Source organism: Gallus gallus, chromosome 12 (genome assembly GCF_016699485.2).
Source record: "Gallus gallus isolate bGalGal1 chromosome 12, bGalGal1.mat.broiler.GRCg7b, whole genome shotgun sequence".
NCBI lineage: Eukaryota > Metazoa > Chordata > Aves > Galliformes > Phasianidae > Gallus > Gallus gallus.
The window spans coordinates 11218849-11238596 of NC_052543.1; the positions used below are offsets into that span (position 1 = coordinate 11218849).

General features: G+C 45.8%; 1 protein-coding gene across 3 annotated transcripts in view; it reads right to left on the reverse strand.

Moving 5' to 3' along the window:
- Window positions 1–19748, reverse strand: part of GRIP2 (glutamate receptor interacting protein 2) — a 216375-nt gene that overhangs the window by 19804 nt on the left and 176823 nt on the right. For all 3 annotated transcript variants that reach the window (XM_025154653.3, XM_040646724.1, XM_025154655.3), the window contains exons 8-14: window positions 16048–16195; window positions 15290–15459; window positions 11875–12000; window positions 11170–11322; window positions 10817–11003; window positions 6618–6763; window positions 5894–5974 (exon numbers count right to left, since the gene is read on the reverse strand). In XM_025154653.3, coding sequence (XP_025010421.1) covers window positions 5894–5974; window positions 6618–6763; window positions 10817–11003; window positions 11170–11322; window positions 11875–12000; window positions 15290–15459; window positions 16048–16195 — 1011 coding nt within the window. The remainder of the gene's footprint in view (window positions 1–5893; window positions 5975–6617; window positions 6764–10816; window positions 11004–11169; window positions 11323–11874; window positions 12001–15289; window positions 15460–16047; window positions 16196–19748) is intronic.

A 19748-nucleotide genomic window follows, 5' to 3' on the forward strand; every position in this document is an offset into this window, starting at 1 on the left:
AGGATACCCTCTCCCGTATGTAACCAAACCTTCTGCACCGAACAGTGTGAAATGACTGCCAATCTCAGCTGCAACACAGCTGAGTATAAAAGTCAGGTCAGAGCAGACCGTGACTGATTTCATAATAGTCGTGGCAATGAGACTGCTGAATGATATGGAGCCTGGAAGAATTATTCTCCCATGCCTTACTGGCACACAATGCCAGGCAGTTTTGATCTAGAAACACACATGCAGCTTGCAACTGTGGATCAATGAGAAATGGATGGATTGTGGAGGTTTACCAAGGGCTCATAGCTGTATTCAATCTGTATTCAATGCACGGCCCAGCGAATCTATTCACCAATGTGTGTCAAGAGGTGCAGAGGCTGATGTGGCTAAAAATCAGCAGAGAAAGACCCCCTCTGCCTAAGTAGGCTGCTTGCTATGGGCAAAAAGTGCATAGAAACATGCTGCTATCACTACTGCTGTTCTCTTCTTCAACACAACATGTGTCTCTGGGGCTGAGAGAGGTGCCCAGGGCAGTGGTAGGAGTGGCAGTGATGGAGACTCGGCAGCTCGCAGGTGTGAGCCTGGCACGCAGCGCTGTGTGTTTAACTGTGGCCTAGCCTGCTTCTGTCAAAACGATCCAGGTTTCCAGAAGTGCTTTTCATTGTGAGGTTTGTTTATTAGATTCAAAGCAGAGGCTGTGTGACAGAAGGGGGTTAGAGAGAACCACAGTGGTGGCGGAGGGCTGGGGACAGCCACCTCTACACCTGACACAGCCAAACAGATTTCCTTAAGACCTGTTAAATGGAACAGAAAGCACAATGGCATACCCCTCTCCCTACCATCAGAGTATCCAAACTGTGCTTGAACACATGGCAGTCCTCTGTTTTAAATAACCACTTAGTCACCTAGTATGACATTGGAAGGCTTTACAGAGCTATCACTATTAGTCAGCACCCATGAGGCTGGCAGGTAAGTTAAGGGGACTTAATGAAATACCATTCTCTCCAGAGGCATAGGATTCAAAGAGAGAGAAATCTCAAAGCACTGAACAGTCACTCCCTGTTCAATTTAAATACAGTAGTTACTAACTTCATTCACTGCCCTTTGGCATCCCAGTACCCTTCCCATGAACATCCAGCCTTGCCTCCAGGTCTTGTTTTCCCATCCAAAAGGGCAGATGGCAGCCGAGGAAAGAGGGGAAAGAGATACATCACGACAGAGACAGAGGCTGTCATGCAGATACCCACACCATCTCCTCAGGAGGTCTGGTTGCAGCCCCCACCTGCCAGGGCAAACCACTTGGGGTGGAAGTAAGCTCTCTTTCACATGGATTTGTGTTTCTGGTGGGTTTGCCAGTACGGGAGATAGTTGAAATCTCCCCCAGTGACCCAGAGAAAGCCCCATAAATCAACAGTTGGTGAAGGCAGAAACGTGGGGTGGGGGAGAAAGTCACCATGAAACACTGCTTGGCGGTGCTGACAGGGCAGTGATAAAAAGGTGAACTGATCAATACTGTTATTTACTTTTTATAAATTGCTTTCAGTCTCTCGCCACCTCTGCTGGGATTCTGGCTCGCTCGGCATTTACTCTCTGATGGATGACAAGGCCAGAAACACATGTCCGTTCTGTGTTTTTAATAGAATGCATAATGACTTGCATTGGTAAATTATTCCCCTCCAAGGAGCACAAGCACATATCTCACACGCATCAGCGCTTCAACCGGTTATAGATGCCCTTCGTTATTGATCAAGCTGAGGCAGCACTGTGCCAACATGTAATTAAACAAATTGTAATAGCGCCACAAAAATACATTTAAGAAAGCAAACACTCATAAAGGGGAAAAACAAACAAAATCAGAAACCCAATAATCTCAGGATAGCTAAGGCATGAGAAAAGGAATAAAAGCAAACCAGAACTGATTACAAAAAGCAGCAGTGACAATCCAGTCCCCAGGACCCAACTTATTCCTCTACCCTTCATTAGTTTTAGCAGCAGCTGGGTAAATTATCAGTGCCACCAGCAGGACGCTTATACCACCACAGATCTACGTCCTTTAAACTCCTCAGGTAGCAAAGCCTGGACAGAATACCTCACTTTTGTAAAAGCATCACAGCAAATCAGTTGCAAATCTGTGGTTGCAATGTTGATGAGGCTGTAGGTACACAGTGCTGCTCATGGACACACTGCCAGGCAGGTCCCGGGCTAATCCAGTGCCAATAGAGCTGGACTGGGTCAGCTCACAGATCCATCTTCTCACTAGGACAGTGATTACACCACTTAAGAGACTTAATCAAAGTTATCTGTCTATCCAAATTCCAGTTTTATCATCCACAAGCAGATATAGTGCTTACTTCTTATCTGCAGTACTTCCCAGCAAGGGCACAGGAATTGATTTGTAAAGATATATAAAGGTAATTTGATAAACATGCTATATAAAGCATTAACGTACAGCTGACACGACAGGTAATTTCAATGCCTGTTTAAGCAGCCCCAACACCCCCACACCCTGCGGTGAATTTCACACGTGGCCTTTGGAGAGGGTGAATGAGCAGACAAAAGAAGGAAAACAGAAAAGCTATCTGCTGTGGAATCAACTATCATTTTCCAGAGGCTAATAGCAAGCGGATATCTAACTTTAAGAGGTCAGGTATTGAACACACAAGAAAACAGGGCTATTAGCTTCTCGCTGCTGGGGATTTTCATTTGTGAGAGATTTACAGAAAATCTACAAAGGCATAACTATGTCACTAGAACTGAACGCAGCCAGAAAGATCAGAGCACTACGTGCCGTGTGTTCTGCTAATGGAGACGTGCAGCTCAGGCTAACGAGAGCCAAATCTTCACACCATTGTGTCAGAAACCTCACTTGGCACTTCTTTGCATCCCCACCACTCAGAGCACCTCAGAGGTCTCTACACACAACTGAGCATCACCACTCACACATCCCCGCACCCACCCCAAGCCAGGAGCAAGCCCAGACCCTCTCTGTATGCCCATAGCAAAACCAGCAGCATTTGCCCTCATCATACACAAACCTCTTGGGTTCCCAGCCCCTTTATGAGGCTTTCCAGCAGATTTATGATTCCTCCGGCTGCTTTATATGAATTTCTTTGGCACATCCATCAAGAGCTCTGCTCTCCCCCACCTTCGCTCAGCCCATCTCCTGATTAGCTCTGAGAGTCACAGCACAGCAACAACTCGATTGGTTTTTCTCTCTGTAGCACCTCTCCGATGAGGTCATAACATTTCTTGCCCACATAAGAAGGCAGTGGAAACCCTTCCCAGACCGAGGAATTAACTACTGACGAGCCTGCTGAAGCCAAGGGGTAAAACTCAACAAAACCAACTCATGTTTCATATGATTCCCTGTTCATTGCAGAGGAGTTGGACTAGATGACCTTTAAGGGTCCATTCCAACTCAAACGATTCTGTGATATTTCATTTACAGTATGCCATACTATGACATTTTAGAACAAACACAAATCTGTGGCCATGGCAGCGCAGGAGGTCTTGTACCGATCCAACCAGTCTGTCACCTATTTAATCTGCTCCAGTTTCCACTTTAAGCAGTAGTTATATGCCTTTCTTTGACAGAAAGAAGCTATAAAAGCTCTTTCCAGATCTAAACAAACATTCAAATCAGCACAACTTGGAGGAACTGAGCAAAACAGAGACGGGTTATTTTTACCTCTCCTCTCTCGCTGCTTGCATCACACTCCTGCATGCACATCATGGCTCTGCAGGAGGTATTTACCATACGTCTGCTTGCTTTCATTCTAATGTTTGACACGGGCATATTTATCTGCCTGGTCAGATGCAGAGTGACAAAATGATGATATAGTTCGCTAAGGGTCCTGTGGAAATAGGTTTATGGGGACTAATTTATGAAAGCAGAATTAGGATTCAACTTTCCTTCTTGCCCCCGCATTTTCTGCTATCTCTTGCTCCATTTGTAGATACAATTTTAGTTCTGACTCAGCAAACAACAAAACATAATCTTAGGTTTACATGTTTTCATTACTTAAACAATCCTGTAAACACGTTCAGCAATCAAAAAGATCAAATCTATTCCATCATTCAGCTTAATCATTGACAATGGGCATCTGACTATTTAAAACCCAGGGGTGGCTGTCTTTTTATTTAGCAGTGATTTCCAAAAGGAGTGTGAAATCAATTTTTTGAACAGATTTCAAACGGAAATATTTTCAACATAAAAATATGTTTGAAGTGTAAATGCTCATCCAAAGCAGATCCGTTTAAGTGAGACTCCGCAAATAAAAGCTCATATTCTTACTAGCAACTTCCAGGTTCGTTTTGCTCTCTGGTCCCAAATCAAATCTAAACTTTGAAGCTTAATAGGGGTGAAATCCTTGCCATGCTCAGGCCAGTAGATGCTTACTACCAGATCCATCATCCTGGGTTTCTACCTGACCTTGCAATGCCAGTGCAGAAGGTGGGGAATGCACTGTGAGCTCTGCCCCACTGGGTCCTGCTCTGCCTACAGTAACAGTCATTATGGACACCTCACTGCTTTTGGAAAGCACTCCGGTGTCTTCAAAGAGTAAATACTAGCAAGCCAAACGTTACGTACTGTGAGTATTCACATGGCATAAAATGGGGAAACTGGGAGAGGAAATGACAAAGTAATCACTCTGTAGATGTTCAAGTCTATTCTGGGAAACAAACCACTTAGACCACAACATCTCCAATTAACACAGCAACTAATGCAGCAAATGCCAAGAAGTAATTGCAAATAACTAATCTACTTTAACGAAGCTTACTATTAAAGTGTTCTTAGCAACTCAGAGAGGTGGTGGACACCCTGCTTCTGGAGACACCCAAGGTCAGGCTGGATGGGCTCTGAGCACCTGATGGAGCTGCAGGTGTCCTTGTGCATTGCAGGGGGGTTGGACCAAATGGCCTTTAAGGGTCCCTTCTAACTCAAACAACTCTATGATTCTGTGACTCCATTCCCCAGAGACAGCTGAGTCTGTGCTCCTGAGGGCTGAGACATAAGCTCTCATTACTGTACTTTTGCAAGCTGCTTTGTCTCATATCTGAGATGTGGTGGTTGCCTCTGGACATGGCCAATCTAAGATGATTCAACTTGGGTTACCCAGCAGTGAAAGAAGGATGAGTGATATGACACCACTCACATATGCATACAGAAAAAATTCACTGGTACAATCCAGAAGAAGATTTCAGCATCCCCAAAATTTGAGATAGAATCATAGAATCATTGAAGTTGGAAAGACCGCTAGGATCATCCAAGTCCAACTGTCTACCTACCAACAGTATTGCCCACTAGCATGTTCCTCAGTGCCACTTTACACATCTCTTGAATACCTCCAGAAACAGTGACTCCATCATCTCCCTGTGCCAGTGCCTTCACCGCTCTTCTGGAGTTTTTCCTAATACCCAAAATGGATGGATCTGCCTATGTCATCTCCTTACAGTGTCTTCTCCAAAGAGGCCAAAAGGTCTTTAAATTAGAATACACTCCAAAACAGAAACAAAGATAATTAACCAAGAGCTAGGGGAAAAGAAAGAGAAGAAAGAAAAAGGTTGATGCCTTGTTCTCTTGGAGCCCACCAAGGCCTGGAAATAAAAATAATATTACTAATAATGTAGCATAATATTAGTCCGTGGCAAACAGCAACTGCTCAGCTGCCCCTCAGAGAGGCATCCTTTGCCCTGACCCTTCAGCAGCTGCTTTTCTTTTGCAGTTGCCAGCTCTTGGAGGCAAAAGCCACACATCCAATTCAATTTGGAAAAACTGCAAGCGCTGTGAGTGCTACCAGAAAACCCCACATAATCTTTTTGTTCTCTGCTGGGCCTCTCTGATGTGCCATGTTGGAAAGCAGTGGCTCTCACAACTGCTACTGCAAGACTGAGCAATACTTACAGCTGATTGTAATTCCAAGCTCTACACCTCTTTTCTTGGGCAATTTAACGTGGAAAGTGCCGCTGCTGGGTATGACAGACTCTATAAACCAGAAACAGACAAAAAGAAAATAGGAGAAAAGAGTTTTCAGTGGCATGGATGGTTTCTTTGGAACCAAGAAAAAAACAACCCCATCAAACTCAGCTTTATAGGTTCAAATAAGGTTGTTATCAGGTGCCCCGAGGACTTCAGGTTAAAATCTGGATTCTCATTAAAAATACATGCCCTGAACATCAAGTGAATTGCTCATATCATGCTGTACTTCAAATCTGAGGCATCTTTGTCAGTGTAAAATGAAAAAAAGCCTTTTTCTTTTAATATAAGGCTACACACTTCAGCCAATAGCTTCTGCTCCCTTCTTGCTTCAAGGCCATAGATTAGTACAAATATTCATATTAATGACTCAATGCTTAAAGAATAAGTGACCTCTTCATCTATTTGCTGTATTTCTCTCAGTCAAGTTGTGAGAAGAAGGCATTTATGGAAGGATGAGAGGAAGGACTCTTCACTTTAGTGCACATTAGAGAACAACAGAAAATGGGAAAGGCCCTCACAGGGTCCTCTCAGTCTCTGCAGTCTATCAAAGACCTCACATACTTTTGTGAGCACAATCCCTCCAACAGGTTAGCAAAAGCACTGGTAGAGTCCAACAGGTGCCGAGGAGCAACAAGTCCTTTGCAATTACCTGCAACATCAAATTCAATTTCGAGCACCACTTTGTTCGTCAGCGCAGCATCCCGCAGGAGCTGATTAGCTTCCTCCATAGTCCCATCCTCAGTCGCAATGCCGTTGATAGAAAGGACTCTGTCTCCCACTTGCAGCAGCCCACACCTGTAGTCCACATTGGGAAAAGAGGGAAAGGAGGCAGGGATAAAAGAGGAAAGTAGGAAAGAAACAACCCCACAACCAGCCATGAGTTACTTTTTGACAAGAAAATCTGTTAGAACACAGAAAGTAGTGACAAATCCTGCACAAGTGGCCCCAAACAGATGATAATTCATCCTGCAACACGCATCCCAGGGCCAGTACAGCCTGGAAGGTCACAAGGCAGGAAAGCACTGCGGCTTGCTTAACCTCAGACATACTTCACTCCCAAACAATATTTTTCATCATATTTCCTGAAGCTTCCAAAAAGAAAAAAAATAAAATAAAACCTTCCTCTACTGAAAGTCAACACCATGGCCAAGACATGCAAGTGATAAATTGCAAGGACGTGTGCCCTCCTGCCTATCTAATAGTATACATCTCTTTCTGTGTGCCTGCACCCACTGGAAACCAACTTAATGGCACTGAAAATTGTGTAGACTCCTCTGCTTAATACATGGCTAATACTGAAGCTGCAATCCAACGAACTCGAAACATCTCAGCAAATTGGATAATCATTTATGCCCTGTAATTACATTTCTGGAAGCCAAATGTACATTGATACTGTTTAACCGCCCTGAAAGGCCAATATTATCCTGACGTGATAGCCCGCCAGTAGAACCACAACTGGCACTTTGGGCTTTTTGGTTTAGACCCACTTTCTTGAAAAGCATAGATCAGCAGGTTTTTTTTTTTCCACTTTGGAAGTAAAATAACAACAGCAAAGCTGCTATGTTCAAGACATGCTGTTACAGTATGGTTTGTCTCCTGAGACTCTTCTGTATTTATAAGCAATGTTTATTCACACATGAACCACTACATTCACTATCCACCCTCTTCTTCACCAGTAAGGCAATCCTGCATATTATCCCCTACAGCTATAATCTGAACTGTGTGATGGCTCTACAAAGATAAGAGTGTAGCGTTCCCCATGACTGGCCATGGGCAACAGGTTGGTCATCCTCATCCACATTCTTCATCAGAGCACATCTGTTCAGATTTCCACTTGTCACCTGTCTGGAAGGCCGTCCACTTGAGCAGAACATGAGAAAGCACTCGTCCATCATTAGTGTAAGCTGCAGTGTGGTTTCCAAAATAGATCCAGAGTTACAAGAACAAGATTTGCCTCTGCATTTGGAGTTGTTTTACCACAAAGTTTTCCCTTAAAAGGATCAGCTATCCTGTTTTAAGCCTTCTCTAGAGAACCCATATTCCCTTGCTGTTTAATGATCAAACACATCCTTTGCCCTGACCTTTCCAGACATCAACTTCGTAGATATTTCATAGAAAGCTGTTTATTTTTACTGATCCTTCTGGCCATTCTTTATCACTCACACCTGTTACAACTGTAAGAAAAGATGGTACTGCAGCTTCCAGGCACATGAAGGAAACATCAAAGGCAGTGGATATTGGCTGTATTATTCACCTCCAAACAACAGGATGTATATGAAAAGCCAGGCTATCAAGACAAAAAACATCCACATCCAGATTAGAGAAGACGGCACAAACAACAGTTTTTGTCTGCGGCCCATCAAAAGCTGAGAGATGAGTAAGTTTGGAGAGAGCCCAGGAAGGTTATCTTATTAGTGGGAAGGTATTAAACTTGCAACACATTCACTCTGCTGCCCGAGTTCATGCCACCCATGGAAAACGGGCAGCTATTTTAAGAGATGTAAATTCAGAAGTGTTTGTTCAAGGAGACCTGGATTAGGACAGACAACTCCATAGAGGATATGTGAAACCAACCTTGTGAATAATTTCATCGTTTAATTACAGTCCTTTCCTGAGCTTGCAGATATATATACTGCCACAAAACCATAATGGAAGTATCAGCTCATAAATATGAAGGTGGTGAGTGGCACAAGAGAGAGGTCTCCTCCAGCACTGAGAGGTTTCTTGCTATGGTCACTATGCACCATTTGGAAAGGAGGAACCAACACAGACATCACTTCATCATTTCAAGGTAACAGGAGGACACAACCCGTTTCAGCCACAAGGACTGGGAGATTATGGGAACCTTTTACACAGCATCAAAGCAAACATTTCCCACCTTTTCCACCACAGCCGCCCTCTCACAAAACACAGTACTCCACAAAGAGCAGTGGAGGTGCCTTGCTAGACACTGAGCAGCACAAATTCAAACTGTGGGCTGGGTGTGTGCTGAAGATTTCCTTCATTGTCATTAGTACGTGTGGTCACTCAAGCTGCAAAGCAAGCACATCACTGGCTGCAGAAACCAATGTGTTGTGCCCTTACACATCCCCAAGCTGACCTGTATGGATTAGGTGCACACATCCATGTGTGTTTGTATATTTGTGTCTGTTTGACATCTGTGTGAGCACACTGGTGGGTGAGTCACAGCCTCAGAAGATGAAAGCTGTGCTGACAGCATTACGCAGCTGCTGAACTTTCCTTTTGCAAACTCTTCACGCTCAAAAGCCAGAAATATGATGATCAAACAGCTGTCTGAATAGAGCTAGGAAACATGTAACGCAGCAGGAAGCATTGATTTTGGATACCGAGATGGACAAGGCAGATATTCTTCCACAGCTGTCTATGACAGCTGAGGGAGGATGGACGGACAGCTGCTTGTTTGGGGGCAGCCAAGAAGGGACAGCACACTTGTTTCTATTTGACCCTCCCTGCTGATAACTGTGGACATAGCACTGTCTCATTCTGATCCCAAAGGCTTCATCTCGCACCTAGTAAACAAAACAAGGGGTGGAGTGAGAAAGTCTGTTAGAGATAGGGAGTAATAATGTGTCTACCTTCCAGAGAGTCTAGGAAAGGAAGAAACACTGCAGAGGTTTAATCCCCAAATCAAATCCATACTGCAAACACAGACAGGATTGCTCCCTGCCACCACAAAGCAAAGGGCAGCAGACGGGGGAGTGCGAGTCCTGCTGGGTGGGAGCCATGAGGGAGAGCAGTACATGGCACATTGAGACAGGCTGGGCTGTGCCATGAGGCTTTACTTTCACCCCAGCCTTGGCAAGAGGATAAAGCAAAGCCAGGCAGCTTGCAGCACATCTCCCTTCTCCCCTGGAACAGCAGGCTTTGTTGCTGCCTGATTTATAAAAGAAGTTTGGTGCTTTGCAGTGTGAGCTGACTTCACCCTGGTAATAGAGGATAAAAATCCAGAATGCCACCGCTTTCATTTTTAAACCTTGTTTGCAAGCAAACAAACAGCATAAAAAGCTTTTGGAACCTCTCAATCTACATCACTTGGGACAATGCACTTTCCTGTGCCAGTCCCGTGTCCCCGTGCACCCTCTGCCTGGACTCACACGCTGCTCCCTGCCACCCTGACACAAGCAGGGACCAGATGGCACAAGAAGGCAACACCAGTCCCATGCTGGGGCCTGGTCCATCCAGCAAGAGAAACATCATTCGAGGGCATCTACACCAGCAAAGACTTCAGAAGAAGTTTAACCAGGGCTCCTACGCTGAGGTTCAGCCCCCGCAGGACTCACTGCTCTCAGTATCCTCAGGGTCACACACATCAGTAATGCTGCTCCTTCATTCTGCTGTTTTCCAGCATTTTCTGCTATTTTTCCAGGTCCTACCCCAGAGCTCTCCTTGGTGGTTCAAAACCACCAAGGTGAATTTATATAGCTGGATTCTGCTACAACAAAACCAAGCAGATAACACTTTCCAGGGCTCACTTATATACCTTTTTTCTCCTTCTGCAAACAGACAAAAGCTTTATCTTTCAGCCAGAAAGAAAAAGAAACGAAACAAAAGGGATGGGAATGGTGCTCACACACAGACACACACTCCCTTCCTCCTCTGAGAACAGCCACGGCCTGGTGCCAAGACGTTCACCTGGGATGCGAGGGAGGCCACGGTCAGCCGACGAGTGCAGAAATGGCAGTGACAGTAAACCATGCCCAGTGAAGAATGGGAGATATTACAAAGATGACAGTAAATATCTAAATGAGCCTCTGAGGAGAGAAAACAAACCAAACCATGAAATGGTCATCAGCAGCACCATCAGCATCCAAGGGCAAGGTCTCTAACCTCTCTGCCGGGCTGTCGGGCTCAATAAAACGGACGAGAGGTGGGGAGGACAGGGTTTCAGTAGCAAAGATGCCTCCCTGGAGCTGAAGTCCAAAGCCATTCAAAGGGTCTCCCCTAAGCACCACCTCTGTTGTCTCCGTGTGGACTATCTGCCCGCCAGGTCCCACCGTGCTGGAGGCCAATGACACTGAGAGGAGGAGAGAGGCAGAAGTTAGAGCAGACACAGTCACAGGCAGTGCCAAGGGGTCACCAAGGCCCTGACTGCTGGGATGAGCAGGCCTATGCCAGCCAACAGCCAGCAAGATGAGCAGAGCATCATGTCCAACCCATCCCCAGCCCAACACCACCCTTACATGAGCTCTTGTGCTCCTTCTTCTTCTGCCTCCTCCTCAGCATGGTGGTGCGGGGGCTCATGGGGTGGGAGCTGCGAGGTAGCGTGTTCGAGTTCTGGCAGGGGAAGCCCTGCGCGTTCATGGTGGGAGATGAGAAGTTGGCAGCCACCAGAGCTGGGGAGACAGAGAGCATGTTAAGGATGCAGTCTGTTCACACCTAATGGGTGTTCACTGAATTCCTGATGGTTTTGCACTACCTCTTTCTTCTCAGCTTCAGGGCTGGGAAACCATAGCTTCAACTATCTGCTGAGCAACTAGGCTCACTTGCTTCCCAATTCTAACATACAGCTTGCATCAGCAAAGCTGAGCTGGGTGCATTGGTGTACCACGTCCCTACATGTCGCCAGAGCTGCTCTCCTTAGCTCACAGCAACTCCAGTTTTTCCCTCGCCCATATGAAAGTGGGGGACCAAAGAATGAGAGCAAAGGGTCTGCCCAGCATTCTGCTCTAATTGAAGTTAGTGGATTTGTGTGTGGGCTGTAGGTACTGATTTTGCACCAGATACTGATTTTGCACCTCAGTAGTGCACCTATGAGGAGAGATCCAACCGACCTTGGAGGAAATAAGTGACATCCCAGACTACTGAGTTGGATGTGGAGCAAATGGAGAGGCACAACACAAATGAACACACATAGGGACGGGGGCAACACCGTGCAGGGGGGTTACATTTGCAGTAATCCTGTCCAGATGTCTGGTTCCAAGTGGGCGTCTTGCAGTGCCCAGGGTGGTGGGTGTGACAGTAGTTGACACAGGGGTCCCAGCAGTGGTGGTGGTCACTCTTCTGCACCTTGACTGATGTCACCCAGGGGAGCAGAAATCACCACAGGCATGGAGAAGTGAGAGAAAGAAAAGGTAAGAAGCTGGGAGACTGTAGAGAAGAGACTCACACTGCTTTTGAACAAGTCAGGGAACAAGCACAGTGTCAAGCACCAGCAGCAAAAATGCATCCCCATGTAACCTCATGACACTTGATGCAAAGTGGCAGAAATTCACCCATTCCCCTAAAAAGACTCTGTGTCCTGAGCCAACAGCCTGACTAAGCTGTGCTGGCAGCACACAGATGTCATTACCATTTGCAGGCTGCTGCGCGACGTGCAGAAGCTGCCTCCAGCCACGAGTTTCCAACAGAGGCCATCAGCATTATCCGACAGCACTGGGGAAACCTCCTTGTGCTGCTTCCCACCTTGTTGCCCTCCCAGGATGAAGCTCAATGCCAAGCGGTGCTTCCAGCACTTTGCTTGGCTTCAGCGTTTGGGTGCTTAGCAGCTGCTCTTGGCCAGGAATCCATGGCAGGGTGCACATATGGAAAAGGGAGCAGCAGTGGGCCAACTCCAGCTTACCAGAACAAAAGGGATTTTATACACTGCTGCTTAAAGGCAATTACACAAGGCCACCAACACAGGAAGAGCTGCCAATGCTATGGCAAACAATAAATTAAGATGTGGTACCAACATGGCAGACCCTATTCAAGGCCATACAACTGCTTTAGTTTCAACCCTAAATCCACCCCAATACGTGTTAGCAGAGATCTTCTGCAGCATGACATCCACTACCCAGAAATCCCTTGTCCCAGGAGATGTGGCTTTGTTTTCATCAGGCCATGATGCCACAAATCCTCTCTGCAGTGGCCAAAACACACCCTCAGGCACAGATCCTACCTCTCACTGACGCCCCTTTCGCTCACGGGTACCATGGGGTCAATTCAGTTTCCCTTGCCCAGCAGCACTGGGATTTATCTCCTGATTCCCTGTACCATGCTGTCTACGCAGCTCTCAACCTTCCCACCACTGGTGCTTACCAGCAACCACCCTTCCCAAATGAGACCTTCTCTGTGCTCTCCCTGTGGGTGGGAACCCCCCCAGTGCTGGCACTACAGAGCTTTCTGAGTGCAAACCAGGGAGAACTCAGCTCAACCCAGAGAGCTCTTCTAAAGATCGTCACTTAATGCCTCTATCAATGAAGATCCATCTTGTGTCCATGCACCACAGGCATCAAATCACTTAGGTCAGATTTTCTGACCGAAACAGCGATTTTAAAGTCTTTGGTTTAGTGACTTTAGCATTTACTCCATCAAGCTCTTAAAACATCCACTTTCAGCTCTGGCATTTCTATTTTGTGAATTCAAAAGCAATCTCACAGTCAGGAGGCTTTTAAAAGCAATCATCAAATGAGTAAACAGAGCTGAATCTAGTAAAAAAAAAAATTCTTAATAAAATTAAATACTTAGAATACAAGTGACAGAGCTCATGGGCATATATACAGAATGATTTAATCCATTCATATCCATTTGTCTTTAAGTTCTCAGCCCATAGCTGACACAACAGAAAATAATGCCTATGAAACTCAGATGTCATTGCAGGGGGAAAGGAAAATAGGTTTTGGACATTCTGGGGATAAAAACCTACAAGAGCCTTCCCATGCTTCCCTCTCTTTTCACCACCCATCCCAGCACTGCTCCTGGGCACCATCCGCTCCCGCTGATCTTGTGAGCATAATCCTCCCACAGTCTTTCCAAACACCCCCGGAGCAGCAGAGAAAGCTAACTCCATTTGACAAATCCTGTGCTTCAGCATTAGACCACAAAGACCATATTTTTTCCCTTCCCTATGATCCCTCACGTCCTTAAGAGTTTAACCAAAGTGGGGACATTGATCTGATGTGTGGAGGTATTGGTAAAAAAGCTCCGAACACACAGAGCTGTCCTTCCCCAGATCGTCCTTCTCATGATGCTGCTGAATGCATACATCCTGAATGGAGATTAAGACCAGGGCACTAATGGAAGAAGTAGAATAGTTCATTTTAACAGCAGTTGAAAAAGGATTATAGCTTTCCATTTTGTCTTGGGCACAAAGGTCAAGTCATCTGTCCCCTTTGTTAAACGGCTTTAATTCTGCACAAATGGGACTGCATGTGTAAGAGATTTATTTCTAGACATGAAGATGTTATTAGATTCTATGTTTCACCGCATCACATTAAAGAAGACAACACAGATAATTTCTTCCTTTCACCAAACCTCCCTAGAAGAGAACAGAAAAGGGATTGGGCCCGTAGCTGTTGTGCATCAATATTATTAAAATGCATGCACATAAAGGAAAAGTGTGGGAAAACGGTTGCAGAAGGGGCTGAGACCGAAACAGCTGAAATACACGATTACCAATATGGACAATAAGGGCAGTGAGGCACTGGCACAGGCTGCCCAGAGAGGTGGTGGGTGCTCTGTCCCTGCAGACAGCCAAGGTCAGCTGGATGGGCTCTGAGCACCTGATGGAGCTGTGGGTGTCCCTGTTCAGTGCAGGGGAGTTGGACTGATGGCCTTTAAGGGCCCCATCCAACTCAAAGGATTCCATTATTCTATGACTAAGAAAACTGCAGGCAAATGTTGCATCAAGTCTACTGGTAGACTAATTTCACAAATCTGTACATAAGAGAGCCTGAGTCAGCCTCTTACATGGAAGGAGAAACTAAAGGTAGGCAACAAGGATGCTCACAGGGTGAATTCCTAATGATGTTTGAAATCTACAGGTATTTGGGGTTTACTGAGCCAGAATTTGTTTCTAGTATTTCTATGAGGGGAAAAAAAACAAAACAAAACAAAACACAGCAGCAGCTCTCATTCAGACAGGCTGGTCCAGAAAATGAATGCTTGTGTTTCAGCTTTGTTTCCTAAGGAAATCCAGTGGAATCCTGTCTAGCTGCTGACATGTCCTTTACAAAGCCTTACTAGGCAAGCAGATGAAAGCTGAGCTTGGAAACATTTGCCAGCACCAACATTGTTTCCCTCCCTCTCCATTAAAGTCTCTTATCTGAGGTACTAAGAAAGCAGCTTGCACAGCACTCAGCATTGCAAAACTCCAGGATTCCCAATGCCAATTTTCCTATTCAAGCACAGATGCTACCTTTTTTTCCTATGCACATCCTTGAACATCATCTAATCACATGCATTTCATCAAAATATTTTTTTCCCCTCCACAGATGTTTGTCTTCAGAGTCTATTACCAGCATTCAAAAGCAGTGAGAGCCACCAGTAGGGACCTCATCTGAGTTTTGAGGGCAACCAACAGTGTTTGTATGAAGGACACACCTGTTTCTGGGGGCTTCAAAGGCAGCCTGCTTTGGTGAACAGGTAATATCTCCAGCTTGACGTTCTCTGAGGTGGCAGCTAAAAGCTGAGTTGCCTCTAATAAGGAGCAGTGCTCAGTGCTTGTGCCATCGATGGAGAGAATATGGTCACCAACATGCAGTGCTCCACATCTGCAAAGGAAATAGCAAGAGTAATTATATACACAGCCAACATTCATGTCCTTGTGGTTGGGAAATGGACAGAAATGGACAAATTCCATCTGTTTTGCTTTGTCTGAATGTATTTCCGCATCTCATTTTTTACTTTCAGTTTGAACATCAGGGTCAAGCATTGACAAAAATACCAACTCCAATGGTCCAAGTCTACATCAGTGATGCTGGTGCCTTGGGAAAGATCTTTTAAGTTTTCAGTAGTACACGGCCATAGCCCAGCTGGGTGTTCAACCAACGGGACAGTAAGCCCTACCTACCTGCTCTAAACAGGGTGTTTCACAGCTCCAGGACAGTCAGATCTGAGGTTTTTAAATCACAGCTCAGCTTATACAGCTGAGCTGTACAGCTTATACACAGCTCAGCCCTGAACTACATTCACTCATGGTGAAGAGTGTCCACCCATGATAAGTCAGAATGCTTAGAGCCACAAACATGTGGATATGGCCAGTTCAAGGAGAGGTAGGGAAGAAAGATATATGACTGAAAAGGGGGCTGAAATGCAGTGAAGAAAAAAGGAGAACTGGAGCAGTCTGTTCAGCTCTGTACCTGTCCACCACGCTGGCCGGCTTGATCTTATCAATGACAATGACCTGCTTGTTCCGATGCGTGCTCGTTGTCAGTGTGATTCCTAGCGTTGATCCTGGAGTCTTTGCTATTTCAACTAGTAGAGGTCCCGAAGCATTTGTTACAGTATCTGCAAAACAAGAGAGAAGACTCTTCTTGTACAGCCTCTTGCAGTAGCAAAATACTAAAACAAAGAAGCAAACAGAGGGATGGCCAATCCTGCTGACCTGATTATACTCGATGGTTTGGACATCCTACACCCTCACAACTCCACATCACATAGCAAGTTAACAAAGAGGAAATTCAAGAAGCAAAATTGCTTCTGCACAGAATATGTATGAGAGCAAAGAGAGATTACAAAATTCACTCATGGAAACCACCCTCTCGCCTCTCGTTTTTAAGTTAAATAACAAGATCAAGGAAGAGAACTCAAAGTCTGAGCTGCAGTCACATCAACCATATTAAAAGAGAAGCACAGAAAGGAAAGATCACAGGGACATCACTATTTGAGGGCTTTCTCCAAACAAACTCATAAAGGCCCAAAGGAAACAGGATCCCACTTCCTGAGGCATTCAGAAGCCTCACATGCTGAAGACCAGCACAAGTCAGCACCTCCTGGCTACTCCAGCACCAGCTCTGCAGTATCATTGCATGTTCCTGCCTATGGGAGCAGAGACACAGAACTTCCTACCACATGCTTTGTTTAGTTTGACTTCCATGAGAGCACTTCGTGGAAACCCAATCATCCACTTCAAAGGAAAGGCTGCCAAAGCCCTCCGAGAGCCTGATGCCTCCTCGGCCCTTCATTATTCATGGTGAGGCTTTTCTTCCAAAGCTCTGCTCCACTAAAAACGCTGATGCGACTTGGCTACAAAACGTGACACATGGCTCATTCTAGCACTCTGATAAATGGGAGCATTGATGCAGATCATGGAAACCAAGCTACAGCAAGATCATTCCTGGGATTTGTTGAAGATTCTGAGTCTCTGGAGACAGATTTTTTGGTTGTGTGGGGGATCAGCAGATCAGGTCTATTCGTGGTGTCCTTTTTCCAGGAGGAGGAGGAAGAAGGAATGAGCAATACTGAAGATTAGGCAAGGCTTCAAATGAAATACTATTTACTCTCAGCTGGAAAGGACTGCTGGACAGACCTGCAGGCCATGGCACAAAGCACAGCTGCAGCTCAATAAAAAAGCACCAGAGCACTTGGGTAAAGCCTGTGGAAGGTGCACTGAAGCTTTCGTTAGCAAAGGAAGCACCAAGAGACCAAGGACCTCCATCAGCATCAACTACATGCTGGTTTTGCAGCCCATGCGCATCCAGCCCACATCCTCCAAAAGCAATACATTCATATGCATACATTCCTCCAGCCAAAGGGAGGATGATAAGAAAAATGGTGATGGAAGCAGCATGCTGGGGTGCTAGACCACAGGAAAATAGGTCCCTTCCTGCAGCACATGGCCCTTCACAACCCTGCACAGCATGGGCCATCCTGATGTCCCTTTAATCCTCATTTCTGGTGCCACAGACAAGGCAACACGTTCAAAAACATTTTATAGAGGCATTTGATTGAGAAATACCAGCTGAGCCACTAAGGTTTGACTCAAATCAAAGGTCAAGAGCCTGCAATTTAGCAATATTTGTGAGGCTTGATTAACACAGGGCTATTACACCCAAGCTAATTTAAAACAAAATGCTGAGAGGAGATGGCAGTAACCTTCCTGCAGGGAGTCAATGCACACTGCTGCTTCGGCACCTGCCCCACCAGGCATGTCTGCAACCTCTTCCAGGAGCCATGGCAAAGGCACAGCTCTCCTGGCTTCCAAAAGAAAGGCATCTGCTTATTGCCATGTTTATCTGCCATCAGCCAAGGGCCACGTGTCCCCCAGCCCAGCCCGTTCACCAAGAGCTGGTTTTCTAAGTGTAGTGCTCCCTTCTGGCTACTTGCATTCCCACACGGCTTCCAGTAGCTGTTCTTCCCTCATCATTGTCCCTCGGTTGGTAAAGAGAATGTCTGTAATAACTGTGATCTGGGGACAAAGCACTCATCTCTGGTTGCAGTTATTAGCTGTTGCCTGGCAAAATCAGCTGCAAATATTGTTAAGCTACAAGTTCTGCATCATCTTGCATTACAGGGGTGGGGAGAAGCAATCTATGAAGAAGCTAGCTAAAAAGGGGCTGGTTTTACACCTTCTTGGGAAGTATCTGGTCGTGGCCCACTGTATAGCAGCACAAGAATAATCACTGCACAGAACCTGACTTTGCTTCTGTTCACTCAGCCTTGCCAGCTTTAGGTGGGAGAGTTACTCAAGAAGAAATACCGAGACACTTTAACAGCTATTTTTGCTTCAAGTCAGGATCTAAAACAATCAGCTTTCTGCAGCATAGGCACCAAGGGACCATACAAACAACAGAACTCCAAAAAGCCCATTACCCATGCACCACTAAATGTTTGCTTCTATTCAGACTGGAAAGCTCTGTGCTAACTTGGCACTGCCTGCTGCTCCCCAGAGAGGACAGCCCTCACTGACCTCTGCTGAGCTACTGCAATCAAAATTGTTTTCAAAGGTAGAAAAAAAGGTAGAGTTTAGGTATTTTTGCCCAGAAAGGTTGTGAGTGCCCCATCCCTGAAGGTTCTCAAGTCCAGGCTGGATGGGGCCCTGGGCAAGCTGAGCTGGTGGGTGGCAACCATGGCATGGAGTTGGAACTCAAAGATCTTTAGGGTCTCCTCCAACATAAATCGTTCTATGATTTTCTGTTTTGCATAATTTAAGGCTTTCCTCTTTTTCTTGAATGCCAGCCAATCTCTAAGGAGCAGCTGCTCCTGCAACACGGCAGAAGCCAGGCAGCACACAGGTAGCTGCAGAGACATTGGGTTTTCCTTCCAGCTCTCCCAGCAGAGCACGTGTCAGTGTGATACACGGCTGCTCAGCTCCTGGCAGCTTCTCCACACAGGGACACAGCTGTGAAATCAGTACATCCATCCTCACAGTGTTTGTTGTGAAAGGAAGGGCAGTTTGGGGGAAGGAGGCTGAGAAAGAAGCAGAAAGCCTTCAGGGATTGCAGAAGGATTTCCCTTACTCTGCAGCATCTCTCTTGCACGTTGCATGGAACGAGTCCTGGCATTCTCAGCTCTGTTTGCTCAGCAGTGGGGAGGTATTAAACTCCTTTTGATTTGCCTCCTTGCTGATAAATCAGAAAATAACCTGATCCGACTCCTGTTCCTCGCTGGATCCCAGGCTCACACGTGTTGTGCTGGTTAGCGAGATTTGCAGAAGAGACTCCAAACTACTCCAGGTTGCAGCTCCAGTGGAGGCAGAAAACCCCTTTGGAGACATAGCTGCAACATCAAATCTGAACACACAGCTCACTGCACTTCCAGAGCCGGCACAGCTTCGGACTCTGTGGTAACCTAAAACTCATTAACTACGCTCCCTGCAGTAACAGCTGTGTGTCACAAAGCCAGCTCAAAATGACTTTATAGTAGCTAATAATAAACTCTTTCCCAGAGCGTGAATCTGAAAATCAAATGGAAAAAAATATATAATGCCCTCAAACTTGGTATCTACTGTGTAGATGGATCATTTTTAGAAATAGCCATCCTCTGCCCTCCAGTAAGTTCTGTCTTCTCCGGGGTCAGTCAGTTGGACACTCCTCATTTATTTCAGAAGCAGATCTGAACT